At 43.0% G+C, this 24,002-nt stretch overlaps 2 protein-coding genes across 2 annotated transcripts in view; one reads left to right on the forward strand and one right to left on the reverse strand.

Annotated features, from left to right (window-relative positions):
- Positions 1-967: 967 nt before the first annotated feature.
- LOC115136495 (brain-specific homeobox protein homolog) lies at positions 968-3,095 on the forward strand. The gene is made up of 3 exons (XM_029672074.2): positions 968-1,786; positions 2,317-2,507; positions 2,604-3,095. The coding sequence occupies exons 1-3, from the start codon at positions 1,534-1,536 to the stop codon at positions 2,841-2,843; spliced, it is 684 nt and encodes a 227-aa protein (XP_029527934.1). The 5' UTR covers positions 968-1,533; the 3' UTR covers positions 2,844-3,095.
- Positions 3,096-6,463: 3,368 nt separating this feature from the next.
- The window catches only part of jhy (junctional cadherin complex regulator), a 33,302-nt gene continuing 15,763 nt past the window's right edge, over positions 6,464-24,002 (reverse strand). Inside the window, exons 3-7 of the mRNA XM_029671355.2 lie at positions 17,993-18,103; positions 16,045-16,959; positions 9,222-9,308; positions 8,228-8,368; positions 6,464-7,412 (exon numbers count right to left, since the gene is read on the reverse strand). Coding sequence (XP_029527215.2) covers positions 7,197-7,412; positions 8,228-8,368; positions 9,222-9,308; positions 16,045-16,959; positions 17,993-18,103 — 1,470 coding nt within the window. The 3' untranslated portion in view covers positions 6,464-7,196. The remainder of the gene's footprint in view (positions 7,413-8,227; positions 8,369-9,221; positions 9,309-16,044; positions 16,960-17,992; positions 18,104-24,002) is intronic.

Raw genomic sequence — 24,002 nt, forward strand, 5'->3', positions numbered from 1 at the left:
TTAGCTGGAAAGACTCAAAATACAACTATGCTTTGCAAGTGTTTTTTTTATTTTCAGCAAGTTAATTTGTTCTATAGGCCTATTATATTCAACAAATGTTTATACAAGTAGCCTACAGATATGTCAAAAAGGGCCTCAAGAGGATTACCAAAGTGAAATCATGTCATATCACTTCATTCGATCAACTGTCGAATTGTGCAGTTGCCATAAAAGTCTATGATTTCTGGACTGCTCAGATAGAGAAACAAACGAAAACAGTGCCTCAAGCTGTCACATTTCCAAGTTCATTAAACTGGTGCTACATTACATTTGGAGTCATTTGCAAGGTGCACATTCAATTTCCTTATACAAGCTCATGCATATGGAGGACATGTTTAAGATTTGGCTCAGTAATGCAATTTCGTGAGTAATTGAATCCAGTAATTAATTTGTTCTGCCTACCTGATCAAATGGAAATACTGTCCTCGCGCCCAAGGATTACTACTTCCGCTCTAACATCTCCCCTAATTGCCTAATAGCATTGCAGCGAAAATTCTGCCTGCATTAAGACACTTTCACATTAGCCAGTGTGATTGGAAATGTGATGACAACACGATATCAACAAATTAAGGCTTCAGTCGCCTAAATGTCGCAGGAGCACCACTTGTACTCTCACAGATTGTAATACCAACAATTACAGCCAATTTAGGGCGGAATTAGCAGATAGCCCTGTTATATCCCCCGCCTCAGCGATCCGCTCAAAATGACTAACTAAGAAAAGATAGTATAGCCTAGGGATTACAAGAACAGGCTACTGTTGCACAAAAAAAGGTAATGCCATTTAGAGTAGTAAATGTTAGTTGTCTGTCGTCTATTTGGGAATGCCAACAGCAGTCCCACGGATGTTAGAAGTCATTTTAAAAAAAAGTCTAAGATAGGCTACATGTAGAAAGTGAAACGTTATCATTTGTTAATCATTGGTGTTGCCTAGTAATGGCTTATACCTTGTTATAAACAGTTGATGTTTATAAATAGTCTATAAATTGCACCGCAGGTTATGTGACATATACAATAGTCTAATGGCTTAAAATAGTAGGATATATGTTCATACTCAAATTTGACTGGAAAATAGGCGAATGGAAGCAAGTTTGACTGAGGCGCGGGAACAACTGCAGGACTTCCATGGGAAGGCTTTTTCAGCACCATGGCGAGCGACCCTCCCTCTTCGTCATCACCATGATTAATCCATACAAAACTAATTCCATGCTCCGCCCCACTGGCGTGCTATTGGCTGATTACAAATCAATTTCACAATTTACCACAGTTGCTCCCCTTGGATGAATAGTAGGCTAATTTACCTCCCACTGGCACTGAATAAATAGTAGGCTAATCTGCCTGGCACCACTCACTGGCTGCCACACAGACGACAATTCTAGCGTTTGAGACTGACGAGAAGGGCAAGAAGTTTAGTGCAACCCTTCCCTGGTTTGTTAGGGTGCGCATAGCATCGACTCCACACGGACTCAATTTTGAAAGTGTTTTCAGAGATTTAAGATGAATCTGAACTACACATCCCCCATGCCTCAGATGCCAGCCCAGAGGTCAACATCGTTCTTCATCGAAGATATTTTATTACACAAACCCAAGCCTCTGAGAGAGGTCTTCCACTCGCCGTTCTCAAACTCTCTGGCGTCCGGAATGCCTCTCCTAGAATATGGATACCCACTGATGCCCACTCCGATACTAGCGCATCACCCGCACCATCCTCTACAAAAACTGGACCATCACCAGTATTTCTTTACGTCTGGTAAGTCAACGAAGGCACTGGACTGGTAAATGCATTCACGATGCTAAGGCAGTCAGAGAGTGCAATGACAGTTAAGACATTAACGTTGACATTCCGTTAGGCCTATAAAGATTTAATTCCAAATGGGTCTTTTACAATGTTAGTGCATGCATAATTTCAATTTTAGTAGCCCATTAAACCTAATAGCCTGACAAATCGATGGAATTGTCTCCGGCGTTTTACAACAGGTGCATCGGCCTTTTCGCGGGTAAACATTGGTGCAAAAAAAACGTTTTCGAATAAATCCAACTCAATCAGAACAAAATCTATTTATACTCCATTATATAATGATTGGGTAAATATAACGAGGCCTAAGGTAATGTTGTGAAGAAATTGCATGGAGTAAAACGCTTTAAAGCCTGATTTTCCCACATGCCTAGAGTTTGACATCTCATTTAACTTAACAACTTAACTTAACAAATGTATATCTTAATATCATTTTATTAAATATTGTGTTGAATTACATTTTGGATGCAATATTTATTTCACAGGGATGCAAATGCCGGCTTTATTTCAGCATCATCCAGAGTTACCCGGCAAGCATTGCAGACGCAGGAAGGCGAGAACGGTTTTCTCGGATTCTCAACTATCTGGTCTTGAAAAGAGATTTGAGATACAACGGTACCTATCCACGCCAGAACGAGTGGAGTTGGCAACAGCGTTAAGTCTCTCGGAAACCCAGGTAAGAAAACTAAATTCACACAATCAACATAGGCTTCGGGATGGTCGCATTGTGCTGCAAAGCAAGTTTATTAAATATTCCACCTTTGTCACACAGGTGAAAACATGGTTTCAAAACAGAAGGATGAAGCATAAAAAGCAACTGAGGAAAACACAAGATGACCAGAAAAATCCGAATGACTTAGATAGATCCATGGATAACGCAAGTGAGAGTGAACTCAACGAAAAAAATACAGATGATGTTAACAGTGGAATCGAGCCGAACTCGTACATTTTGGAAAATGAGGACGATGTTGATATCGAGGATGACATTTGCTCGCCAGAACCTTCACTATAGAGCAAGTGGCAAGTTGTTTTAAAAACAAATAACCATGACCCATTGTAAATGTAAATATTGAATTGTGTCTTTTCCATATGAAATTATATATAGCTTTTTTAAACAAATCAATGCTAATAATAATGCAAAGTAGTATTTATTCAAGGGTATGCGTAATATGTCACTACACATTCATTTTAGGCTCTGTCTATATTTATGTTTTCCGTGACTGTAAAATGCATCATATCAAACAACTGTACATACAAAATATAATCTGAAGCAATGTTCATTATTAGGAAGTTACTAATAATATTATTATTAGTATGACTATCTTTGAATCAAAAGTCAAACAAAAACCAGACATCTTTAATTTTAAGATTTTTTTTTATTGTTTAAAGCCACAAGTTGAATATTTTGCGAGAAAATCTTTGAGAAACATTTATATATAACTACTTTGATAAACAAAATCAACATCTCAATTGCAGCATGTCACATTTTTACACTTTCGTTCAGGTAGCCTAATGAAAGATGTTGCAGCATATGCCCTTTGAAGTGTTATTGCTTTACTATTAAAACGTGCATGATAACAAGAGCTAATTGTTTATTTAGCCTGTACCATTTCCCGTTTACGTTAGTTGGTTTTATTATTAGGCAAAGGGATTCAAGTTTCACTTTCCTCTAAACTTGGATGAATTGACCAATGTTTCAATTTAATTCCAGTTAATGCTTTATTAGTTCGTTATTAATCAATAATCATATCTTTATAGGACACTGGAGAGTTAACTAGAACATTTGTATTTGTATTTAATTGAAATAGTTTTATAGGAATACTCATACTTTTGAAAAGCAATATGATTGTCAGTCCGGTTCTACGACCTCTTTTTTACTTCAATAATAATAGCATCTTCATTTGAATTAATTATGTTTATAATAATATTTTTAAGTAGGTTATTATTTTGCATAGGCCTACCCGCATTAATATCTTAGAAAATGCACCTTCCGTATCTAGACAAGAGATCCGTTGTAATAGCTTTTTACTAACATAACCCACCTATTAAAGAACCAGGAGCCATTTAGCTGTGGAGGTAATGTGAATCTGAGGCTGCCTGTTTAAGTTGCTCATGCGGTTGTAAACCTTGGTAGGTGGGACCACGCTGAGTGAGGAATCCAAGAAAGACTTCCCCACACTAGAACAAATAGTTGTTACATGTAACCTGGAGGAAGCTATTCATAAACATTCTCATGACTTTTATTCAACTTCAGTTATTCTGCCACTGGATCACCAAATGTCTTAGCAGAAAGAGAAGACGTCCACCACTGACTCAAGCAGTCGACTCAAAACAACATGGACCCCTCACAAATTGCGTTCAATGCTAAGCTAAATGGGGATATTTGGACAGATATTTAAGTCTAATGTGTGCATAATGTTGTTGACATTAAAAGTAAACCAACCCATCGTTGGTCTTTGCCTCTCGGTGGTGGAATATTACTCGAAAATTGTTGCCAAAAGGAATGAATCGTTTGCGTAGTAAAATAGGCTACCAGCTCCAACCAAACTAAATTTGACACTCAAGAATTAAAAAATGTAACGAATGTTGTAAAACAGAAAAAATGTTCTGGAATTATGGAAAGAATGCAGGATAAAATAAAGTAATTCAGTATAGCCTAGAAATTCAGTCACCTCTTGAAACACAACTGCCACACCTGAAAACAATATGCATTGAAGATTATGATTATTTAAATATTCTCCACCTTTGTCAATCAACCATCACTTAATTGATTGGCCAATCAGCAGAGACTCTAACAGAAAACGATTTGGACAAATAACAGCAAAGGGAATTGAGAGCCCTTCATTGTATAATGCATGATACATGGATATGTTAGTACTAATAGCATGCTTTAATTTAAACACAACAGTAAATGTTGGGGGTTTAAATTACATTGAAAACAGTGTCCATGACTTGGTGAAAGTAACTCCATAACACACCCATTTTTAATTTCTCTGAATATGATCAAAATCAGTTAGTAAACATTGTTAAAATATACTCACACTAGATAATACTCATCAGTAGCATGCAGACACACAAATTTGACATATGAGAAACATGGATGAATGTCTAATTCTGATGTGAGACTGAGAGCTGGAAGCAGCACTACCCTTTAGGCCTACAGGTGAGCAAGTACGCTAATTTCTTCTGCAATGGCAATGAGTGCAAAAACAAGGGCAGATTTTTATTTAAGTATTATCTCTAGTAGAAAAATAATTTCTTATTCATTTTCCTTTCAGATAATGAGTATTCACTATTTTCTTTTAACTCAACGCCCCGAGAAACAAACACCCACAACACACCAAAGGGTTGGAAACACACACACACACACCAAGGAGTTGGAAGCCAGGGTCTGCCATGGTGCGCCCCTGGAGCAGATTATGTGTTAAGTGCCTTACTCAAGGGTACAATGGCAGGAGCTGGCACGCCACTTGCCACCAGATTTTCTTATCAGAATTGGGATTCGATCCGGCAACCCTCCGGTTCCTGGCCCACCTCTCTAACCTCTAGGCGACCTGGCACTTTCCATGTGGGCCACTTCATCTGGAATGCCCTTTAAAAGCATGCACGCATGCACTCACACACACATGCACACACCGTACGCATGCACGCACAGGCCAAAATCATCAATACCAGCTATTGTTGAACTTATTGAGTCATTTAAATGTGCACCACAAGGCAGCTCTCCATTCATTTGGAAGGTTTAAATTAACAGGCACATCCAAACAGGATATACAGCACTCTCCCACCCTTTGAAAAGCAATTCATGTCATTTTCAAAAGATAATGTGGATTGACTGAGAAAATAAAAAGCGTTGAAGAGAATAGGCCGTGCGGAAGGTGAACAATTAAAAGATTAAGCGTTTTGCAACACATGGATGCATCTGCATTTGGACCTAATAGTGGGGCCATCAGCTCATTTTCAGGGGCCTGCCGCCTACTCACATCAAAGCATGCACGTCTGCCCCGGTTATTCCAATCGGCAGAAAGGGATGCTAATTTAGCCCCCTTCATGTGTGGTGGTGAGACTCCTTCAATTAACTAGATTTCTATGGAAAAAGAGGGGTGGGGGGAAAGATGCAAAGAGAGTTGGTCTGGATAGGCAGTGTTTCTCATTAGGTCCAGTATTTATTATTACCCCCACACATCTGAGGCTTTAACACTAAAAACACAGTGCATCAAAGATGCCATGATGGGTTAAATGGAGACTATAATCTAATTAAAATATTACATAGGAGTAAATAGCTCTTTGATAATGATCTGACGGTTCTATTAAATAAATGGGGGGTGCTTGAGATTTTGTTTTATTGGGGGGGAATTATCACTTTAAACTACAGAGAACTAGTTTACAGACCCTAATCAGGTGGCCTTCAAAGGGTCATCTTTGTTTGACCCATTTGTATCTGTGAAGTAGCGACTGGGGGATACAGGGAGAAACTAATCAGGCATGGAACAAAAAGAGCAGATTATTTCAGATTAACAGCAGAAACCAGGTGCGTGAGAGGGTGAAAGGGGACAAATTGGAAATGTGGATAAAATGCCAAAGAGTGAATTACCAACTCGTACCCCCCAAAAATGAGACAATATAGCAGAGTACCGGAAGCTTTTTGATTTAATGACGTATTGTTGAATTTACAGAGGATGTTTCAATGTCAAGTGCAATCAAAACAACAGAGAAAAACAGGTGGAGTACACTGTACTGTTTCCCCAAAAAATGTACCAATAGTCTACCCACAGTATTTTTACTCAGTTGCCTACTCCTTGTCATCAAACAACCTACACAAACCTACACGCAATTGTAAGGTTAAGAATATTAGAGAGATATTCAAGTACTTGAGGATTCATCAATAGCCAGAGCATGATTTATCTGAAATGTGTACAAACCATTTGCATATTATTCAAACATCAATATATTACCTTATTATCAACTGCAAGCTAAAAAAAAAATCCACTTGGTTTGGGATTACAGTACTATGTTTGCCTATAGTGTAAATTACGGTATGGTACTGAATAAGTACCATGTTTACCTATGGTTTAAGTGCATCAAATCATATGAAGGAACACGTAAGCTATGTTTAACAGCATCACTAGTTGTAAAAAAACTTTCATACAGTAAATGCTTATGTCATCAACCACAAACAGACAGGCTACACCTCAAACTGCAGTTATAGACACAAGCATTAATGAATGATTGCTGCACTAATCCCCTGCTTATTCCTCCATATTGTCTATATAGTCCATATACTGAGTTTCTTCAAAAGTCGAACAGCCATGTCAGCTTTAAGGGTGACTCCAGTGTGCTGTAAAGTGAATGGGCCGGTGCTGTGTCAGATGGCATGCACCACATTGGCCACAGTCTGTTTCTCTTGCTCGTGCCGTTTCCTCAGGGCCTCCACTATGGCCAGCTGGGATAGGTCGAGGCCCTCCCGGAGGCGAGTGATGCCCCTAAGGGCCCCCTGGGCTCTCTCTGGCTCTCTGGTCTTGGGCTGCTGGGCCTGGGGCAATACCTTGGGCCTCAGGATGCTCCTGGCGTACTCCAGGGCCTTAAATCCAATGGAAATAAAAGGTCAAATTTGATTTAACACTGACAGGTATAATGAGATTAATATAATACCGTTATAATGCATTGTAAGACTTTCTATGAACATGTATGATGCTCTTATAATTTCCCATATTATCCCTCCTAACTAAATCACTGCCACCTTGAGTCAATAAAACACTTGCTATAAACATATAAGATGACAAAGACTCATGCTTACAAGTAATAAACAAGTAATAAAGCATTAGGCTTTAAGTAAAGTTTTACAGAAATATAGTTTGGAGACAGAGGGGCAGGTACAACTGCAAGAACTGGGGGAAAAACTATGCTTTCAAATGGCCGAATGAACTTGGGGATACAACTTTGTGACAGAATGTTGATGTGTCTTTAATTGATCTCTGTCTCGCAATCAAGTGACATTTCAGTGCATGGGAATTCATTTGTTATCTGTAAATAACAAAATGGCGACTGGAAGTGCAATACAGACAATTTGCCTAAATGAGCCTATTGTTTCCCAGAGGATGCAGTAAGCTCATACATTGTTTCGAATTGTCTTCTATTATCTGAGAGACAAAGATACCACATTGTGTGATGGAGCAGACAGATAATGATGATGGACAAATTGACTGAGGAAACCGGGGGAGATGGATGCACTTGAAGCGATGTACTCTCTCTCTCGCTCTTTTTTCTCTCTTTCCTTCTTTCTCTCCCTGTTGCAGTCTTTCCACCTCTGAATCTCCCTCCCCCTCTCTCTCCCTCTGATTTTCTCTCTGATTCTCTTTCTGTTTCTGATTCTCTCCGAGTCTCTTTCTCTGTTACCTTCCTCCTAGGAACCATGTTGTCCTTGTTGTTGCTGCCCACTGCGTTCCTGGCGGCTGGCAGAAAGGGAATCCTACTTATCTTCTTGTTCTGCTCGCGGATCACATTTGAATACAGCTTCTGTCGTCTCATTTTCTCGGCCTGAGCCACGTTGTGAATGAACAGAGAAAGAAAGAGAGGGAGATTACAAAAGAGTGGGTTTAATTAACTGAGCCATTTCTCCCTTAAGGCCCTATTCTCTTTGTGTATACCTTGGCGGAGCCTCTCCACACCGCCCGACAAAATCAAATACAACAAACCATTCAGAAGGCCTATCAACATTTACACATATCATTCACTAATAGGGCCGACCCTAGAGACAGAGACGGCCTCAATCTAGTGCAAATTGGCCATACATGCTCACTTTTTACTCTCAGGGATTAACAAAAGATACATCAGACCCCAAATACCATTCAACCTTCCAGGGCTACTCTCATTTGCTTTGTGATTCCAATTGAATCTGTTCAGAACGAGACAAGTCTTTAATGTGAAACAGGGACAGAGGGGCGGGATATAATGGAAGCACAAAGAGGCCATTGAAGATCATCAGCTGAATAAAATGAAGCGGGTAAATGGATTTATGAAGCATCTAATCATTACCGTTGTCTGTTTGAGACCTACATTCATTTTTTTTTAACAAACACTTTAAAAAAGTTCAGATTTAAGATTGCTGAATAAAAAAGTATCCCGAGTGGCGCAGCGGTCTAAGACACTGCATTTCAGTACAAGAGGTGTCATTACAGTCCCTGGTTCGAATCCAGGCCGTGATTGGGAGTCCCATAGGGTGGTGCACAATTGGCCCAGCGTCATCCATGTTGGGTCATTGTAAATAATGTTATTAACTGACTTGCCTAGTTAAATAAAGTAAAGCATAGGGTACAGAATTGCTGGAAGCCGTAGGAACATATTATTATTTGGTATGACAATTGGTTTTAAGGTAGGCAGAGGCACTTACTGTAATTTCTGTGGTGGTGTAATCAGGCCCAAGGCCTCCAAGATAAACGTCCTGCTTCAGCTGCTTATAGTCCTTCAGGGTGTAGGCCTAGGACAATACACACACACAAACACGCTACATATTATTAGATAATACTTATTATTAAGGCATGGAATGACATACACACACATTAAACTTTATATGGAAATATCTATATTTTGCCTTTAAACAGGTTGTTGATAAGTGCCTGTATGTTTGGGTCTTTTGGTATTAAGGGGTGTTTGTATTGCACCCTGGGGAGTGGAGTCCCAGGGACAGGTTGACAGAGAGATTCTCTCTTCTAGGCAGAGAGACGAGGAAGCACCTTAATCCGCAATGTATTTCTGAGGTGCACTCGAGCAGCAATCCACAAACTGCCCCGGACAATAGGGTACTAATCATTCCAGATCGGACTGGCTCCTTTTAGGGGCTTACGCCACTTTGGAATTAGCCATTGGTCATGGAGATGGCTTCCTGTTGAGTTATTTTCTTTCTTTTCAACCCCCTCCCATCTGCTTTCACATTTTTTGATACCCTCCACATTGGGGTGTTTACAAATCTACCCTGTAATCTTGTCAGACATGATGGCGAACATGGCAAAGTGGGGATATAGGAAGAGGAAAGGGGCAGGGGAAAGGCTAGTGGGGATACAGGGAAAGGAAAGGGGCAGGGGAGAGGCTAGTGGGGATACAGGGAAAGGAAAGGGGCAGGGGAAAGGCTAGTGGGGATACAGGGAAAGGAAAGGGGCAGGGGAGAGGCTAGTGGGGATAAAGGGAAAGGAAAGGGGCAGGGGAGAGGCTAGTGGGGATACAGAGAGAGAAAAGGGGCAGAGTATTTGGTATTTTGGGTATTTCGTCCCCTTGGAATGAGCGCAACCAAAACAAAATTCATCTCCAAAATGGAATAATGTGCAGTCAAAATAAATTGTGAGCCAGGGCAACACATTGGCTAAAGGCAAAACACAAAACTCACTGACCGCACACCCTTGAGAGACAATCAGCAACCAAGTTGTCCTTCCCACGGACATGTCTGCAATAGCCGTAGTAACTTTCCTCTCGTTAGGAAAGTTACCACCTCTCTGCGGAGCTTCTCTTTCTTTTAAGGGTTCACTCGGTAGGCATGTTGTTAAAAAAAAATCACTATAGGGAAAGGGCCTGAAAAGAGAGCCTGCAACGGTGACCCCAGAACAGGCAACAAAAACCAGAACTTGGTCACCCTGTCACACCCTGACCATAGTTTGCTTTGTATGTTTCTATGTTTTGGTTGGTCAGGGTGTGAGCTGAGTGGGCATTCTATGTTACATGTCTAGTTTGTCTAGTTCTATGTTCGGCCTGATATGGTTCTCAATCAGAGGCAGGTGTTCGTCATTGTCTCTGATTGGGAACCATATTTAGGTAGCCTGTTTGGTGTTGGGTTTTGTGGGTGATTGTCCTTGTTACTGTCTCTGTGTTACTTTGCACCAGTATTAGGCTGTTTCGGTTTTCGTGTTACGTTTATTGTTTTTGTATTTGATTCGTGTTTACTTTGTTTCATTAAACATGAATCTAAATAGCCACGCCGCATTTTGGTCTGACTCTCCTTCACATACAGAAAACCGTTACAGAATCACCCACCACAACAGGACCAAGTGGCGTGGACAGACGCCCACCCAGACCCTCCCCTATAGGTCAAGGTTTTGCGGCCGGAGTCCGCACCTTTGGGGGGGGGGGGGTACTGTCACGTTCTGACCTTTATTTCCTTTGTTTTGTATTTATTTAGTATGGTCAGGGCGTGAGTTGGGTGGGCAGTCTATGTTTGTTTTTCTAGGTTTTGGGTATTTCTATGTTTCGGCTTAGTATGGTTCTCAATCAGAGGCAGGTGTCATTAGTTGTCTCTGATTGAGAATCATATTTATGTAGCCTGTTTTGTGTTGGGTTTGGTGGGTGATTGTTCCTGTCTCTGTGTTTGCACCAGATAGGGCTGTTTAGGTTTTCCCACGTTTATTGTGTTTGTTAGTTTATTCATGTATAGTGTCTTTATAAATTAAACATGAATAACCACCACGCTGCATTTTGGTCCGCCTCTCTTTCACCAGAAGAAAACCGTTACAGAATCACCCACCACAACAGGACCAAGCGGCGTGGTAACGGGCAACAGCAGCGAAAAGAGGAATGGACATGGGAGGACGGTTTGGACGGCATGAATATGGACTATACTACTTGGGAGGAAATAGACAGGTGGGCGGTCGACCCAAGGAGAGTGCCGGAGCCCGCCTGGGATTCGATGGAGCAGTGCGCGGAAGGTTACAGGAGAATGAGGTTGGCGAAGCAAGCACGGCGGCGCGGACGGAAGCCCGAGAGTCAGCCCCAAACATTTCTTGGGGGGGGGCACAGGGGGAGTGTGGCAGAGTCAGGAGTCAGACCTGAGCCAACTCCCCCCGTTTATCGTGAGGAGCCAAGGAGGAGCTCAGAACCAGAGCTGGTGTTGGAGGTGAGCGAAGCAGAGACTGTGAAGGAGTTAATGGGGAAATTGGAGGAGAGAGATATGAGGGAGTTGCTGTGTTGGTGCATGAGACACGGAATTCGCCCGACGGAGCGTGTCGGGGATTTGATGACACCTGGGTCAGTTCTCCATACTCGTCCTGAGGTGCGTGCTAGTCGGCTGGTGAAGATGGTGCCAGCCTCACGCACCAGGCCTCCTGTGCACCTCCCTAGCCTTGCACATCCTGTGCCAGCCCTGCTCTCAAGATCTCCAGTACGCCTTCACGGTCCGGTCTATCCGTCACCACCTCCACGCACCAGCCCTCCGGTGGCAGCCCCCCGCACCAGGCTGTCTCTCCGGCTTATCCTTACAGGGGCTCCCGCCTGTCCAGCGCTGCCGGAGCCTTCCTCCTCTCCAGCGCTGTCGGAGTCTCCCGCCTCTCCAGCGCTGCCAGAGCCTTCCTCCTCTCCAGCGCAGCCGGAGTCAAACCGCCTCTCCAGCACTGCCAGAGCCTTCCTCCTCTCCAGCGCTGTCGGAGTCAAACCGCCTCTCCAGCACTGCCAGAGCCTTCCTCCTCTCCAGCGCAGCCGGAGTCTCCCGCCTGTTCGGCGCTACCAGAGCTCCCGCCCCTCAGTCCAGAGGCGCCAGAGCTACTCAGTCCAGCGCTGCCAGAGCCTTCCTGCCCAGCGCCATCTGAGCTTCCCGTCTGCCCAGCGCCATCTGAGCCACCCGTCTGCCCAGCTCCATCTGAGCTTCCCGTCTGCCCAGCGCCATCTGAGCCTCCCGTCTGCCCAGCGCCGCCTGAGCCACCCGTCTGCCCAGCGCCGCCTGAGCCACCCGTCTGCCCAGCGCCGCCTGAGCCACCCGTCTGCCCAGCGCCGCCTGAGCCACCCGTCTGCCCAGCGCCGCCTGAGCCACCCGTCTGCCCAGCGCCGCCTGAGCCACCCGTCTGCCCAGCGCCGCCTGAGCCACCCGTCTGCCCAGTGCCGCCAGTCTGCCCAGCGCCGCCAGTGCCGCCAGTCTGCAAGGGGCCGCCAGTCAGCCAGGGGCCGCCAGTGCCGCCAGGGGCCGCCAGTGCCGCCAGTCAGCCAGGGGCCGCCAGTGCCGCCAGTCAGCCCAGAGGCGCCAGAGCCCCTCAGCCCAGAGGCGCCAGAGCCCCTCAGCCCAGAGGCGCCAGAGCTCCTCAGCCCAGAGGCGCCAGATCCCCTGCCCCTCTGTCCCGAGCTGCCGCCCCTCTGTCCCGAGCTGCCGCCCCTCTGTCCCGAGCTGCCGCCCCTCTGTCCCGAGCTGCCCCTCAGTCCAGTGGGGTCATTAAATAGGGTCGCCGTGGCTAGGAGGCCACGGAAGCGGACAAGGTGGGGGACTAAGACTACGGTGAAGTGGGGGCCACATCCAGCACCAGAGCCGCCACCGCGGACAGATGCCCACCCAGACCCTCCCCAATAGGTTCAGGTTTTGCGGCCGGAGTCCGCACCTTGGGGGCGGGGGGGGTACTGTCACACCCTGACCATAGTTTGCTTTGTATGTTTCTATGTTTTGGTTGGTCAGGGTGTGAGCTGAGTGGGCATTCTATGTTACATGTCTAGTTTGTCTAGTTCTATGTTTGGCCTGATATGATTCTCAATCAGAGGCAGGTGTTCGTCATTGTCTCTGATTGGGAACCATATTTAGGTAGCCTGTTTGGTGTTGGGTTTTGTGGGTGATTGTCCTTGTTACTGTCTCTGTGTTACTTTGCACCAGTATTAGGCTGTTTCGGTTTTCGTGTTACGTTTATTGTTTTTGTATTTGATTCGTGTTTACTTTGTTTCATTAAACATGAATCTCAATAGCCACGCCGCATTTTGGTCTGACTCTCCTTCACATACAGAAAACCGTTACACGCCCACATCGAAAGTGCAGTTTTCTGCACTCCGATTGTTATTTTTGTTTGTACCCTCTCCAGATTCTCACTGGCAAACTCACAGACGAGATGCAATCTGTATCAAAAAGCGCTAACGTGCTCCAACAGATTTGTTTTTGTTTTTAACGTGTCGCCCTGCAACAACCTCTCTCTTAGCAAACTCAAAGGACCTCTGACATGATATCCAAACAGCACAAGAGGGACCCCTTCATCCCAGTCTTCCTCAAACTCAAAGCAGGAAGCTCTCAACATAGACTTAAAGGTCTGATGAAATCTCTCAAGAGCACCTTGAGACTCTGGGTGGTAGGTACTAGAGGGGCAATGGGTTATACCCAACTGTTGTAGCATTTGTTGGAATACCTTTGACATCAAATTCGAACCTTGGTCCGACTGCACTGCGGAAGTCCATACGTTGACATTTTTTCGCCAGGTCCTTAACAATACTGGGAACTGTGATTTTCCTCAATGGAATGGCCTCAAGGAAATGAGTGTCAGCACATATCATGGTTAAGAGAAACTGGTTACCACTCTTGGCTTTGGGCAAAGGACCAACACAGAGTACCAGAATCCTGTTGAAAGGTTTGTCAAAAGCAGGAAGAGGCAGCAAAGGTGCAACCGGTGCAGCATGGTTCGGTGTACCCATCTTCTGGTAAACACGACAGGATTTACAGTAAGCCAGATGGCCTGCCATACTACCATCGTGAGCCAGCCTCACTATCTCTTGTTGAAGCGTAACTGGAACGACAATTTGAGATACACTAGGCCAATCGTTTTGCCCGAAGTGGTGCAAGAACGCCATTTCCTCATTAAAACACCATCTCTGTCAAAGCAACCCACATAAACTTAATCAAACTCCTCCATTGGATGTATCTCAGCAAAAAGAGGGGAGAGGGAAACATCTTTAATCTGTTCTGCAATCTGCTGCTTCCTAGACAACCCTCTCTTCCTTCAGTGATCCTACAAACTCACTTACCTTTGGGGTTTTCAAAGGAGAGTTCAACTCAGGACGTTTAGCTAAATCAGGATCACCCATAAACGTCTCGGACAAATCAACCATGGTAGGATCGCTGACATCCTCCTCCACACTAGACTTGCTCCCGGTGACTTTCTTAGACATCGCACGTGTAACAGCAGGGATCAAGTCCATGGCTTTTTTTATTAGCCTGTGTGTTTATGCATCTTTCAAAAATGATTGCACCAATCGTATAACCCCTCTAGGTGGATGTCAGTGACAGAAACGCTACCACAAAAATGTATTTTGAACACTCAAATATTTGGGCACAGCAGAGCTTCAGAGAGGTGACTAGAGCGACTACCATACTCATGGGAAACAAAATCCCATTTACGTTCCACTGCAAAAATGTCTCTCAAACAGAAGGTGGAACTAACAGAGTCACTGACCAACAAACAAATCGAAGGGTTCTGAAAGACACTCATGGAGGTGTCCACTGAAAGTTCACTAGCAACAACTGGAACTTAAAAGACACCCACCATGGGGCCCACTAAATTTGCCCAAAAAGAGGCAAACAAAAGAAAAACCTACACCAAACGTAAAGACAGGAAGCAAACCAAAAAGATGGCATAAAACAAAATCAGGAAAATCAGATAAAGAATTGTTTGTCTAGAAATCAAAATGGGGAAATCCATTTAATGATGTTAACCCTCCGCATCTATCAAGAAAACTGGAGCACTGGGCCAGCCACTCTTAAATAGCACCAGGGCCAGCACAGGTACAACACCTTCCCACCTTTCCACTAAAGTCCAACCTCAAAACATAAATGGAAAAGCCAAAGCCTGTAACAGTAATCACGTGATAAAAGTAATTTTCTCAGATTAATTGGTACCTTAAATATAATCAGTAGAATATATTTTTAAGTTACCTACTAAATAAAAATAGTAGGCTACGTTATAACATTAACTGAGTGTTTTGTCTTAGAAAGCGAATGTTTACTACTGTATGTGGATGTCTCTAGTCTGTGCTACACTACCTTATGGGAGCAGGGCTGACTTTCTCTGTTCCTCAATGGGACACACCTGCAGGGCTCAAGATGGCCAACGAAAGAGGCCGTCATTGCATGTAAATGGATGTCTTTAGCCACCCCTTGCCTCCCTCTCTCTTTTATTCACCTTATTCTCTTACACGTCTCAAAATGGTTGTTTTACCTCATCATCTCAATGCTATTAAGTGCATCTTACAGGCATTAGAAAATTAACCTGATGTAAAGGAGAACGTGAGAATGTCATCTCTGCCGTCAAAGAATATTGTTTGTGTGACTTGTGCAATGCTGATTATGCCCTTTGAGATTAGGCAAATGGCTGTCATGTAATTAGCCCGTTAACTGTATTGAGAAAGGTAACCATGCCCTGGCTTGTTAGTGTGGCAATTAAAGATTAACACACACATAGTGTGCTAAAGTTAACACACACAGGTGCACACACACACACCTTGTAAATTACTCTCTCTTTCAGTTGTTTCTCTCTCCTCATCTGTGCCAGGTAGGCCTCAGAGCTGCTTCTCTGCATGGAGGTGAATCTCTGTGCAGCTCTGTCATGGCCTAGCTCAGTGTCTCCCGTCATTCTTTTACCTATAGGGGGCAGCACTGTGTAGGAGCAGGAGGAGTATTTTGTCTCGGCGGTGTAAGTAGACCTGTGACTATCCTCATCATCATACTGCAGGACAATGTGGTTTTCACGCTGCAATGGGGCGTTCTCCTGGTGCCAGAGATGCGGTGGTTCTCTGCTGCCCTGGCAGAGAGGGGGCATCCCTGGGAAGCCCTGACTGCTGCGAGAGCCACGACCTGGACACAGTGGAGACACATCAGCCTGTGGAACCAAAGCCAGCTGTAATGAACCGTGGACTTGGGGACAGGGGTGAGGGCCTGGGTGGGAGTAAGGGTTTACCAGGATGGTGTTCCTAAGCGGTACATTGGCGTTAGGGCTGTATCCATCTATAGACTGTGGCTTCCTTTGGGGGCTGGGGCCACTACAGGGCTTGGGTATGGTGAGAACAGCGTCCTGGTGATTGCAGTGCATAAAAGCGAGGAACTTGGACAAGGTGTTGATGTTGAGGTGGACGGTGGGGGACTGTGTTAAGGGGATGCATTGGGGCTGGTGTGGCTGGGTGTCCAGTATGCTAGACTGGGAATCTGTGTCACTGAGTGCCTGGAGGTGGGGTGAGTGCTGGGGTTGGTGGTGGGAGTGAGCCTGGGTCCTGGCTGCAGGTCTGGTGGTGTCGGTGGGGGGGCTCAGGTAGCAGTCTCTTGGCCTGGCTTTGACCCCCTGAGCCAGGAGTCTCTTCTCACTGGGGGGTTTGGGATTCACTCTCTGCTGAGCTTGCTTTTCTTTGGAGATCTGAGTTACCTGTGAGTAGGGGTTGGAAAAACAGAACTCACATTTAGAATAACAGCAACCAACAGGCTAACACCAATATGATTAACTCAACACTGACAATAAGGAAAACAAAAGATACAAGTTCAATATCAATGATGTAGGTAATGGAGGTCAAACAAGTTGTGAAAATCAGGACTTCCTGCATTGGTTAAAATATACTAACACTTGATTGATGAGTCACATGTAATACATCTAACAAGGACCCTATTTAACAAAGGAAAATAGGCTAATAACCAAATATTTAAGAGCAGGAGGATGCCAATGTACTGGAAATGTTCTTTCATTGACAAGATATCATATGAAATACGCTTTGGAAAAAGACATCAGAACGTACTTCCCATGATTGAGAAACACCAAAAAAATACACTTAAAATTTTTATTATAAAACATACAATTCTAAATTTGTGAACAACCTAAGTGTGATGTGTTCCTTAACGTATCAGTGGGACGATGGCTGGAAGATTTTACCCACAATGTGGAAGAAATACCCCTCTTTCCTTATGTAACTGATGCTTTGTGGCTATTGTCATGACCAGAGAGGGCCTTTCATGTTATGTTGGAGATTCTCGTAGCATGGCCCTCCCAAATTATTTTGCCGGGCTCCGAGGCAATGTGCCTCAGAATCTATTGCCTCTGATTTAGCAAACACCAACTTCCTCTCATTCTAATGGGAAAATATTTACACTCCTCTCCTCTACCAAGGCAACATTAGGGTGACCGCTCAAGTGCTCAAAATAATGATGTTTCTCCATTGCCCTCACTTTTTCCTGTCTGTAGAGGCTTCAGTTTCAGGACAGTTTTTGGGCGAAGGCCCTATTATGCCTCGACAACTCTATCAGACATAGATTGGGTCCGTAAAATTAAAATCCCAGGTGACAGTAGTGAACCCAAAAAGAGCAGAAAGCCCCTCGCTAGCAGTTATGCGTTATAAGGCAATTGGGCAAAAACACACAGGAGAAAGTGAATGAGATCATAACATGAAAAGGAGTGGAGAGGGTCCCACCTTGAGTTGCTGGGTTTTCTGGAGCCACCTCAGCTCCGGGTCTGAATTGTCCCCTTGGCTTTCCTCCTCCTGGTTTCCACCAATGGTAATCTCTTCTGTAGTATCGCAAACCTTTGGATAGAAAAAGAGGAGAGTGGAGCAAAAAGTGTCATTCAAAATGAATGAGCTGCTCATGGAACAGATTGAAAGACTTCAGGAAAATGTTGCTAAAAGCTGAGTTTGCTGTCTAACACTTGTATGAAAGCCTACATCGTTTGCATAAAAGGAAAGCAAATTGGAGGTAAATATTTCACAGCACAATTAACTGAGTTAAACAATGACAGTCCAGTCAGGTGCACAATACTCAAAACTGCCCAATATATATAGTGCCTTCAAAAAGTATTCAAACCCCTTGAGTTTTTCCACATTTTGTTATTCTAAAATTGATTAAATTGTTTTTTCCCCACTCATCAATCTACACACAATACCCCATAATGACAAAGCAAAAACAGTTTTTTTTGTGCAAATTTATTTAAAATAAAAAACTTAAATATTACATTTACATAAGTATTCAGACCCTTTACTCAGTACTTTGTTGAAGCACTTTTGGCAGTGATTACAGCATTGAGTCTTCTTGGGTATGACGCTACAAGCTTGGCACACCTGTATTTGGGGAGTTTCTCCCATTCTTCTCAGCAGATCCTCTCAAACTGTCAGGTTGGATGGGAAGCATTACTGCACAGCAATTTTCAGGTTTCTCCAGAGATGTTCGATCAGGTTTAAGTATGGGCTCTGACTGAGCCACTCAAGGACATTCAAAGACTTGTCCTGAAGACACTCCTGCGTTGTCTTGGCTGTGTGCTTAGGGTCGTTCTCCTGTTGGAAGGTGAACCTTTGCCCCAGTCTGAGGTCCTGAGCACTCTGGAGCAGGTTTTCATCAAGGATCTCTATGTACTTTGCTCCGTTCATCTTTGCCATGATCCTGACTTTATATAGAGAGGTGTGTGCCTTTTCAAATCATGTCCAATTAATTGAATTTATCACAGGTGGACTCCAATCAAGTTGTAGAAACATCTCAAGGATGATCAATGGAAACACGATGCGCACCTGAGCTCAATTTCGAGTCTCATAACAAAGGGTCTGAAAACGTATGTAACTAAGATATTTATGCTTTTCTTTGTAATAAATTTGCAAACATTTCGAAAAACGTGTTTTCGCTTTGTCATTATAGGGTATTGTGTGTAGATTGCTGAGGATTTTTTAAATTTTTTAAATCCATTTTAGAATAAGGCTGTAATGTAACAAAATGTGGAAAAAGTCAAGGAGTCTGAATACTTTCCGAAGGCACTGTATCTTATTTTCCCCAAATAATGACAACAGTCAAAATAAAAATATTATTTTGAGAGGAGGCCTTTTGAGGACACTAAACTGCAGGCTTAAAAAAAAAGATAGTACTGATGTTTCCCCTAACCACCAAAACTACTCTGCTCTGTCAAATCTGTAGCATAGGTGTAACCTATATTTTTTTTCAAGTAGCCTGCCTTACAATCAATTCCCTCACGTTTTGGCCTAAGCTCCACAAACCCTCACATCCATTCTCTTTCATTTTGTACTGTAATGCACCATTTTTGAGAGAGAAATGTATTCAGCTAATGTCGTAATGAAAATCATTTAGTTAACTTGGGTCCCTCACTCTGCGTCCTGAGGACAATCTGAGAGGATCAATGGTATTGACAGGTTGAGGAGTTTCTCGTTAAATGCCACTAATTCTGGGAGAGTGAATAGGCGAAGGTCAGAGAGAGTGAGTGGATGGAGTTGTAATATATCCATCAATAAGTGTGGCGTCAAACTGTTCTGTCTATCTGCTGAAAGGCCCAATGCAGTGTCCTCCCTATCTGGGCAAGAAGGCACACAGATGATAGCTAAGCGGTGGCAAAAGCAGAGCCGGTGTTGTAGTACAAAGCTAATGAAAGAAGTAACTGAATTATATACTATTTTGGTAAGAAGACTGACATTTTAGAATTACTATCATGGTGGGATTTGGTTCATGTGATGTTATGGCCTATTCAGCAAAAGAAATGGCTGCCAAAAAATTTAAATAGGTTATGCAGTAGGTTATGCAGTTAATGCAGTAGCATAACTTCTCAATGTGAAACTAGAGAAAACTAGGCTTATATCGTATCATTACCATTTCAATGTCAAATGTCAGAAAAACTATTCCGCTTAAATACTGACATTTGAGGGGTGGTTTTGTAACTAAGTTAGGTGTTGATTATTTGGCACATAGAACTTAAGGTGATCCTGACAGTGTCCAGATCATATACAGTGGGACAAAAAAGTATTTAGTCAGCCACCAATTGTGAAGAGATTATGGAGATTATCAGTGGTCTTGTATGTCTTCCATTTCCTAATAACTGCTCCCACAGTTGATTTCTTCAAACCAAGCTGCTTACCTATTGCAGATTCAGTCTTCCCAGCCTGGTGCAGGTCTACAATTTTGTTTCTGGTGTCTTTTGAAAACTCTCTGGTCTTGGCCATAGTGGAGTTTGGAGTGTGACTGTTTGAGGTTGTGGACAGGTGTCTTTTATACTGATAACAAGTTCAAACAGGTGCCATTAATACAGGTAACGAGTGGAGGACAGAGGAGCCTCTTTAAGAAGAAGTTACAGGTCTGTGAGAGCCAGAAATCTTGCTTGTTTGTAGGTGACCAAATACTTATTTTCCACCATAATTTGCAAATAAATTCATAAAAAATCCTACAAATGTGATTTTCTGGATTTTTTTTCTCTCAGTTTGTCTGTCATAGTTGAAGTGTACCTATGATGAAAATTACAGGCCTTTTTAAGTGGGAGAACTTGCACAATTGGTGGCTGACTAAATATTTTTTGCCCCACTGTAATTAGGAATTAGAATACTAGAATGGACATGAACCTTCTTATGATGGGATAAAGGTTAGCCATTTTGTTCAGGGAGTTGGTCAATCATGGTTTGCCAGTGCTGTGATAAGTTATTGTGTAAAATAATGAATTTCAAGAATGTATCTGCACTGTATGTTTGTTAGCTAGCCATCTAGCCAGCCAGTTTTAGAGTAATGATTCCATAGATTTTTCTAATTAACTGCCAATATGCCAACATTCCATTCAAATAATGCTGTCACTCCACAGCGGTACATTGTCTGAAATCAGTTGATGATAGGACTTAGACAAGTTGTAAATGCAACAAGTACTGATATTGTATCATATGAGAGCACTTACATATTTCCAAGAAAACAGAAATATAGACATGTATGGCCTGTTTACACGTATTTTAGAGGCTATTTATACAGAAAATTGGTGAAAAACCTGTACAAACTATTTATAATTATATGGCAATATTTTAGGTTGACAATAAATCTATTACACAATTTCTGATATATCACATGCCTTACTTTTATTTTCCTGTAAGTAAAATCAAGACGATGCCTCTACTGCCATTAATTCCAATTAGACTGGTTTGGATTTCTCCCTGACCAATATGGCTACCATTTTCATACCATCCTGGAACTTTAAGGATTTATGACATAGACCCTCTAGTAATTTAATAGGCTGTCTAATGGTCCAGGTGTTGTCCTGTCTGTCCCCAAGCCTGACACTGGTGGAGCAGCAGCTGTTTTGTGTGTAGATCAGTAACAGGTGTCAATGACTCCACCAATGACAGTATCCACCTACCCACCTCTCAATCCCCAGCTTTCCCATGGCAAGACAGGACCACAACCTTTGCCCGTGCCCCCTGACACTGCCTTTTGTCACCCATTATAAAAATCCCAATCAATTGGAGCCAAATGATCTAAGCCAAATTGCATTTTGAGCATTGTAAGCTGTGTAATATCTATTCTGCTAAATTGGGGCCCGTAATTGCCCTCCTCTAGGCGAGACGAGCCACAACAAATTCCAGGCAATTGGGCATGCCATTTTACCTTGAGCTGCCCAGGAAACATCAGTTTTTGCAATGAAGACTTCAAAGGGCCGCGGATCTTGGATTGCTATTTGGTTGCTATTGTGGCCAGGCCCAGGCAATCTTGATTAGGTGTTTACACTGAGGTAGGCTATACAGTGGCCGAGAGCCCCCGGGAAGCTTTGGTCTAAAACTATTAAGAGATTGTACATTATGTCCCATGGCTTTGAAGTGAGGGCCTGAGAGACAGGCGAGGGACTCAGCGGGCTGAGTGCAATAGCTGAAGATTGCTGCTGCTACTTCTGTCTTTATCAAAGGGGACCACTGCTGGAGCCCATCGTTGCTCCTGACACTCGCCGGCTACAAGGTTGCCGCATTACAAGATTGTGTACATTTTAATAACACTGCTAATTATGCAAGTTGGATTCAGACAGTCTTGTCTGTCAAAAATCAAATGGGGCCTTTTAAAGAGAGCATAAAGAGCATGGTTAGCTGGGCTTGGATAATGATGGTGGTGAAACTGATGCGATTTGTCTAGAGAATTGGCTTCTTTTGAAGGAGATTGTGGAGAAAGAGAAGGAAACGCACAATATGCAGCAGAAAAATCATATCAGAAAAGAATGAGTAGGCCTGGTAATCATTATATAATGACTTGTACTTGTTCTGCTGTTTGAAAATTGAGCCTCCATCTGCGCCAATAGGTTATCCTTATACAAATGATACAACAACTAAACCTTATACAAATGTTCTAAGAATGTTGGACTGCTTAATTTCATGGTGCTGGATTGCATCAAGGAGGCGGTAACACAAACTAGCCTGATCATTCTCAAACGAATGCATTAAAATTCAATTTAGCATACAATGCATGCAAATTGGTGACTGGAATCTTTATCCACAATGTCACCCGTCGAGTAAAATATGTTGTGTGGTTAGTAGTAGTAGCAATGAGAAAACAACGCGCTAAGTCAAAGGAGACTGGCAAAACAGACAGTTTAGGGGAGGGAGAATGCCTAGCTCTGTTTACATGCCACAATGCTAACGGCTCTTGACTATGCTAATCTGGATGATACAAGACATTGTGACAGGCGTAGGGGCTCAGATTAGTAAATGGTAGACGGGGGAAAAGGGTTTAGTGATATAGCTACACGGGTAAGCATACAGTGTACCCCAGCACAGAGGGAGCAGGCTACCGTCCTCAGCCAATTATTCCCCTGTGCCAGGTGCAGGGGGATATCTAAAAGGCTATTGGTAACCATGCCTCTCTGATGTTCTTAATAGCTACTGCTGTACAGATCAACTCATAATAGGCACTAGATAGGCAGACATGGCTCCCTTTTCCTTCTCAGAGTGGATAGCAAATGAAAACGGCATTGCTCCTGCCAAATTAATTTCCCAGACTAGGTCAGAGATCGCTGCTGCATATTCTGTAGTTTCCATGTGAGTCGACAAAGAAATTAGATATTCATATCTTGGATGATAAAATGGACAGGCATCAGTCTGGTTCGATAGAAAAATGTAGCCTATTACTTTCTTTTATTTAAAAAGATATAAGGAGGAACTAGGAAGATATGTTAAAATATTATGATTAAGGAAAGGAAGCCTATAATCTGACTCATATTTGCCATTGAGAGGATTCAAAAGATAACATACATTTGAAGCAGACCATTTAGACTGGCATCATGTTTAATATATAGGAACACAATTGATACGTTTAGAGAAGGCTTTTGCCACCCCCCCACAACAAATCAGAAGAGTGTGAATACTAAGGCATCTGTGTTGGATCATGTAATGTTAAGACACTGTCTAGCCTTTATTTCAACAGCCAATTGCTGTTGTCGCCTCAACTAAAAGTCTGTTTTCTCATATACAGTGCCGTGCAAAAGTTTTCATACCCCTTGGATTTCTTCACATTTTGCGTTACAAAGTAGGATTAAATGGATTTAATTGTATTTTTTGGGGTCAACAATCTACTCAAAATACTGTAATGTCAAAGGGTCATAAAAATACTAACATTTTTTTAAAGATTAGTTGAATTTGTGCTTGAAATTCAATACTTGATTGAGGGACCTTACAGATATTGTATGTATGGGAGGCAGAG

The sequence above is a fragment of the Oncorhynchus nerka genome, linkage group LG10 (genome assembly GCF_034236695.1).
Source record: "Oncorhynchus nerka isolate Pitt River linkage group LG10, Oner_Uvic_2.0, whole genome shotgun sequence".
Lineage (NCBI taxonomy): Eukaryota > Metazoa > Chordata > Actinopteri > Salmoniformes > Salmonidae > Oncorhynchus > Oncorhynchus nerka.

Excerpts from the sequence above, each read along its gene's own strand:
- LOC115136495 (XM_029672074.2), top strand. The coding sequence starts at position 1,534 with ATGAATCTGAACTACACATCCCCCATGCCTCAGATGCCAGCCCAGAGG. Across the intron at positions 1,787-2,316 it reads CCAGTATTTCTTTACGTCTG|GGATGCAAATGCCGGCTTTA; the intron begins GTAAGTCAACGA and ends TTTATTTCACAG. Across the intron at positions 2,508-2,603 it reads TAAGTCTCTCGGAAACCCAG|GTGAAAACATGGTTTCAAAA; the intron begins GTAAGAAAACTA and ends TTTGTCACACAG.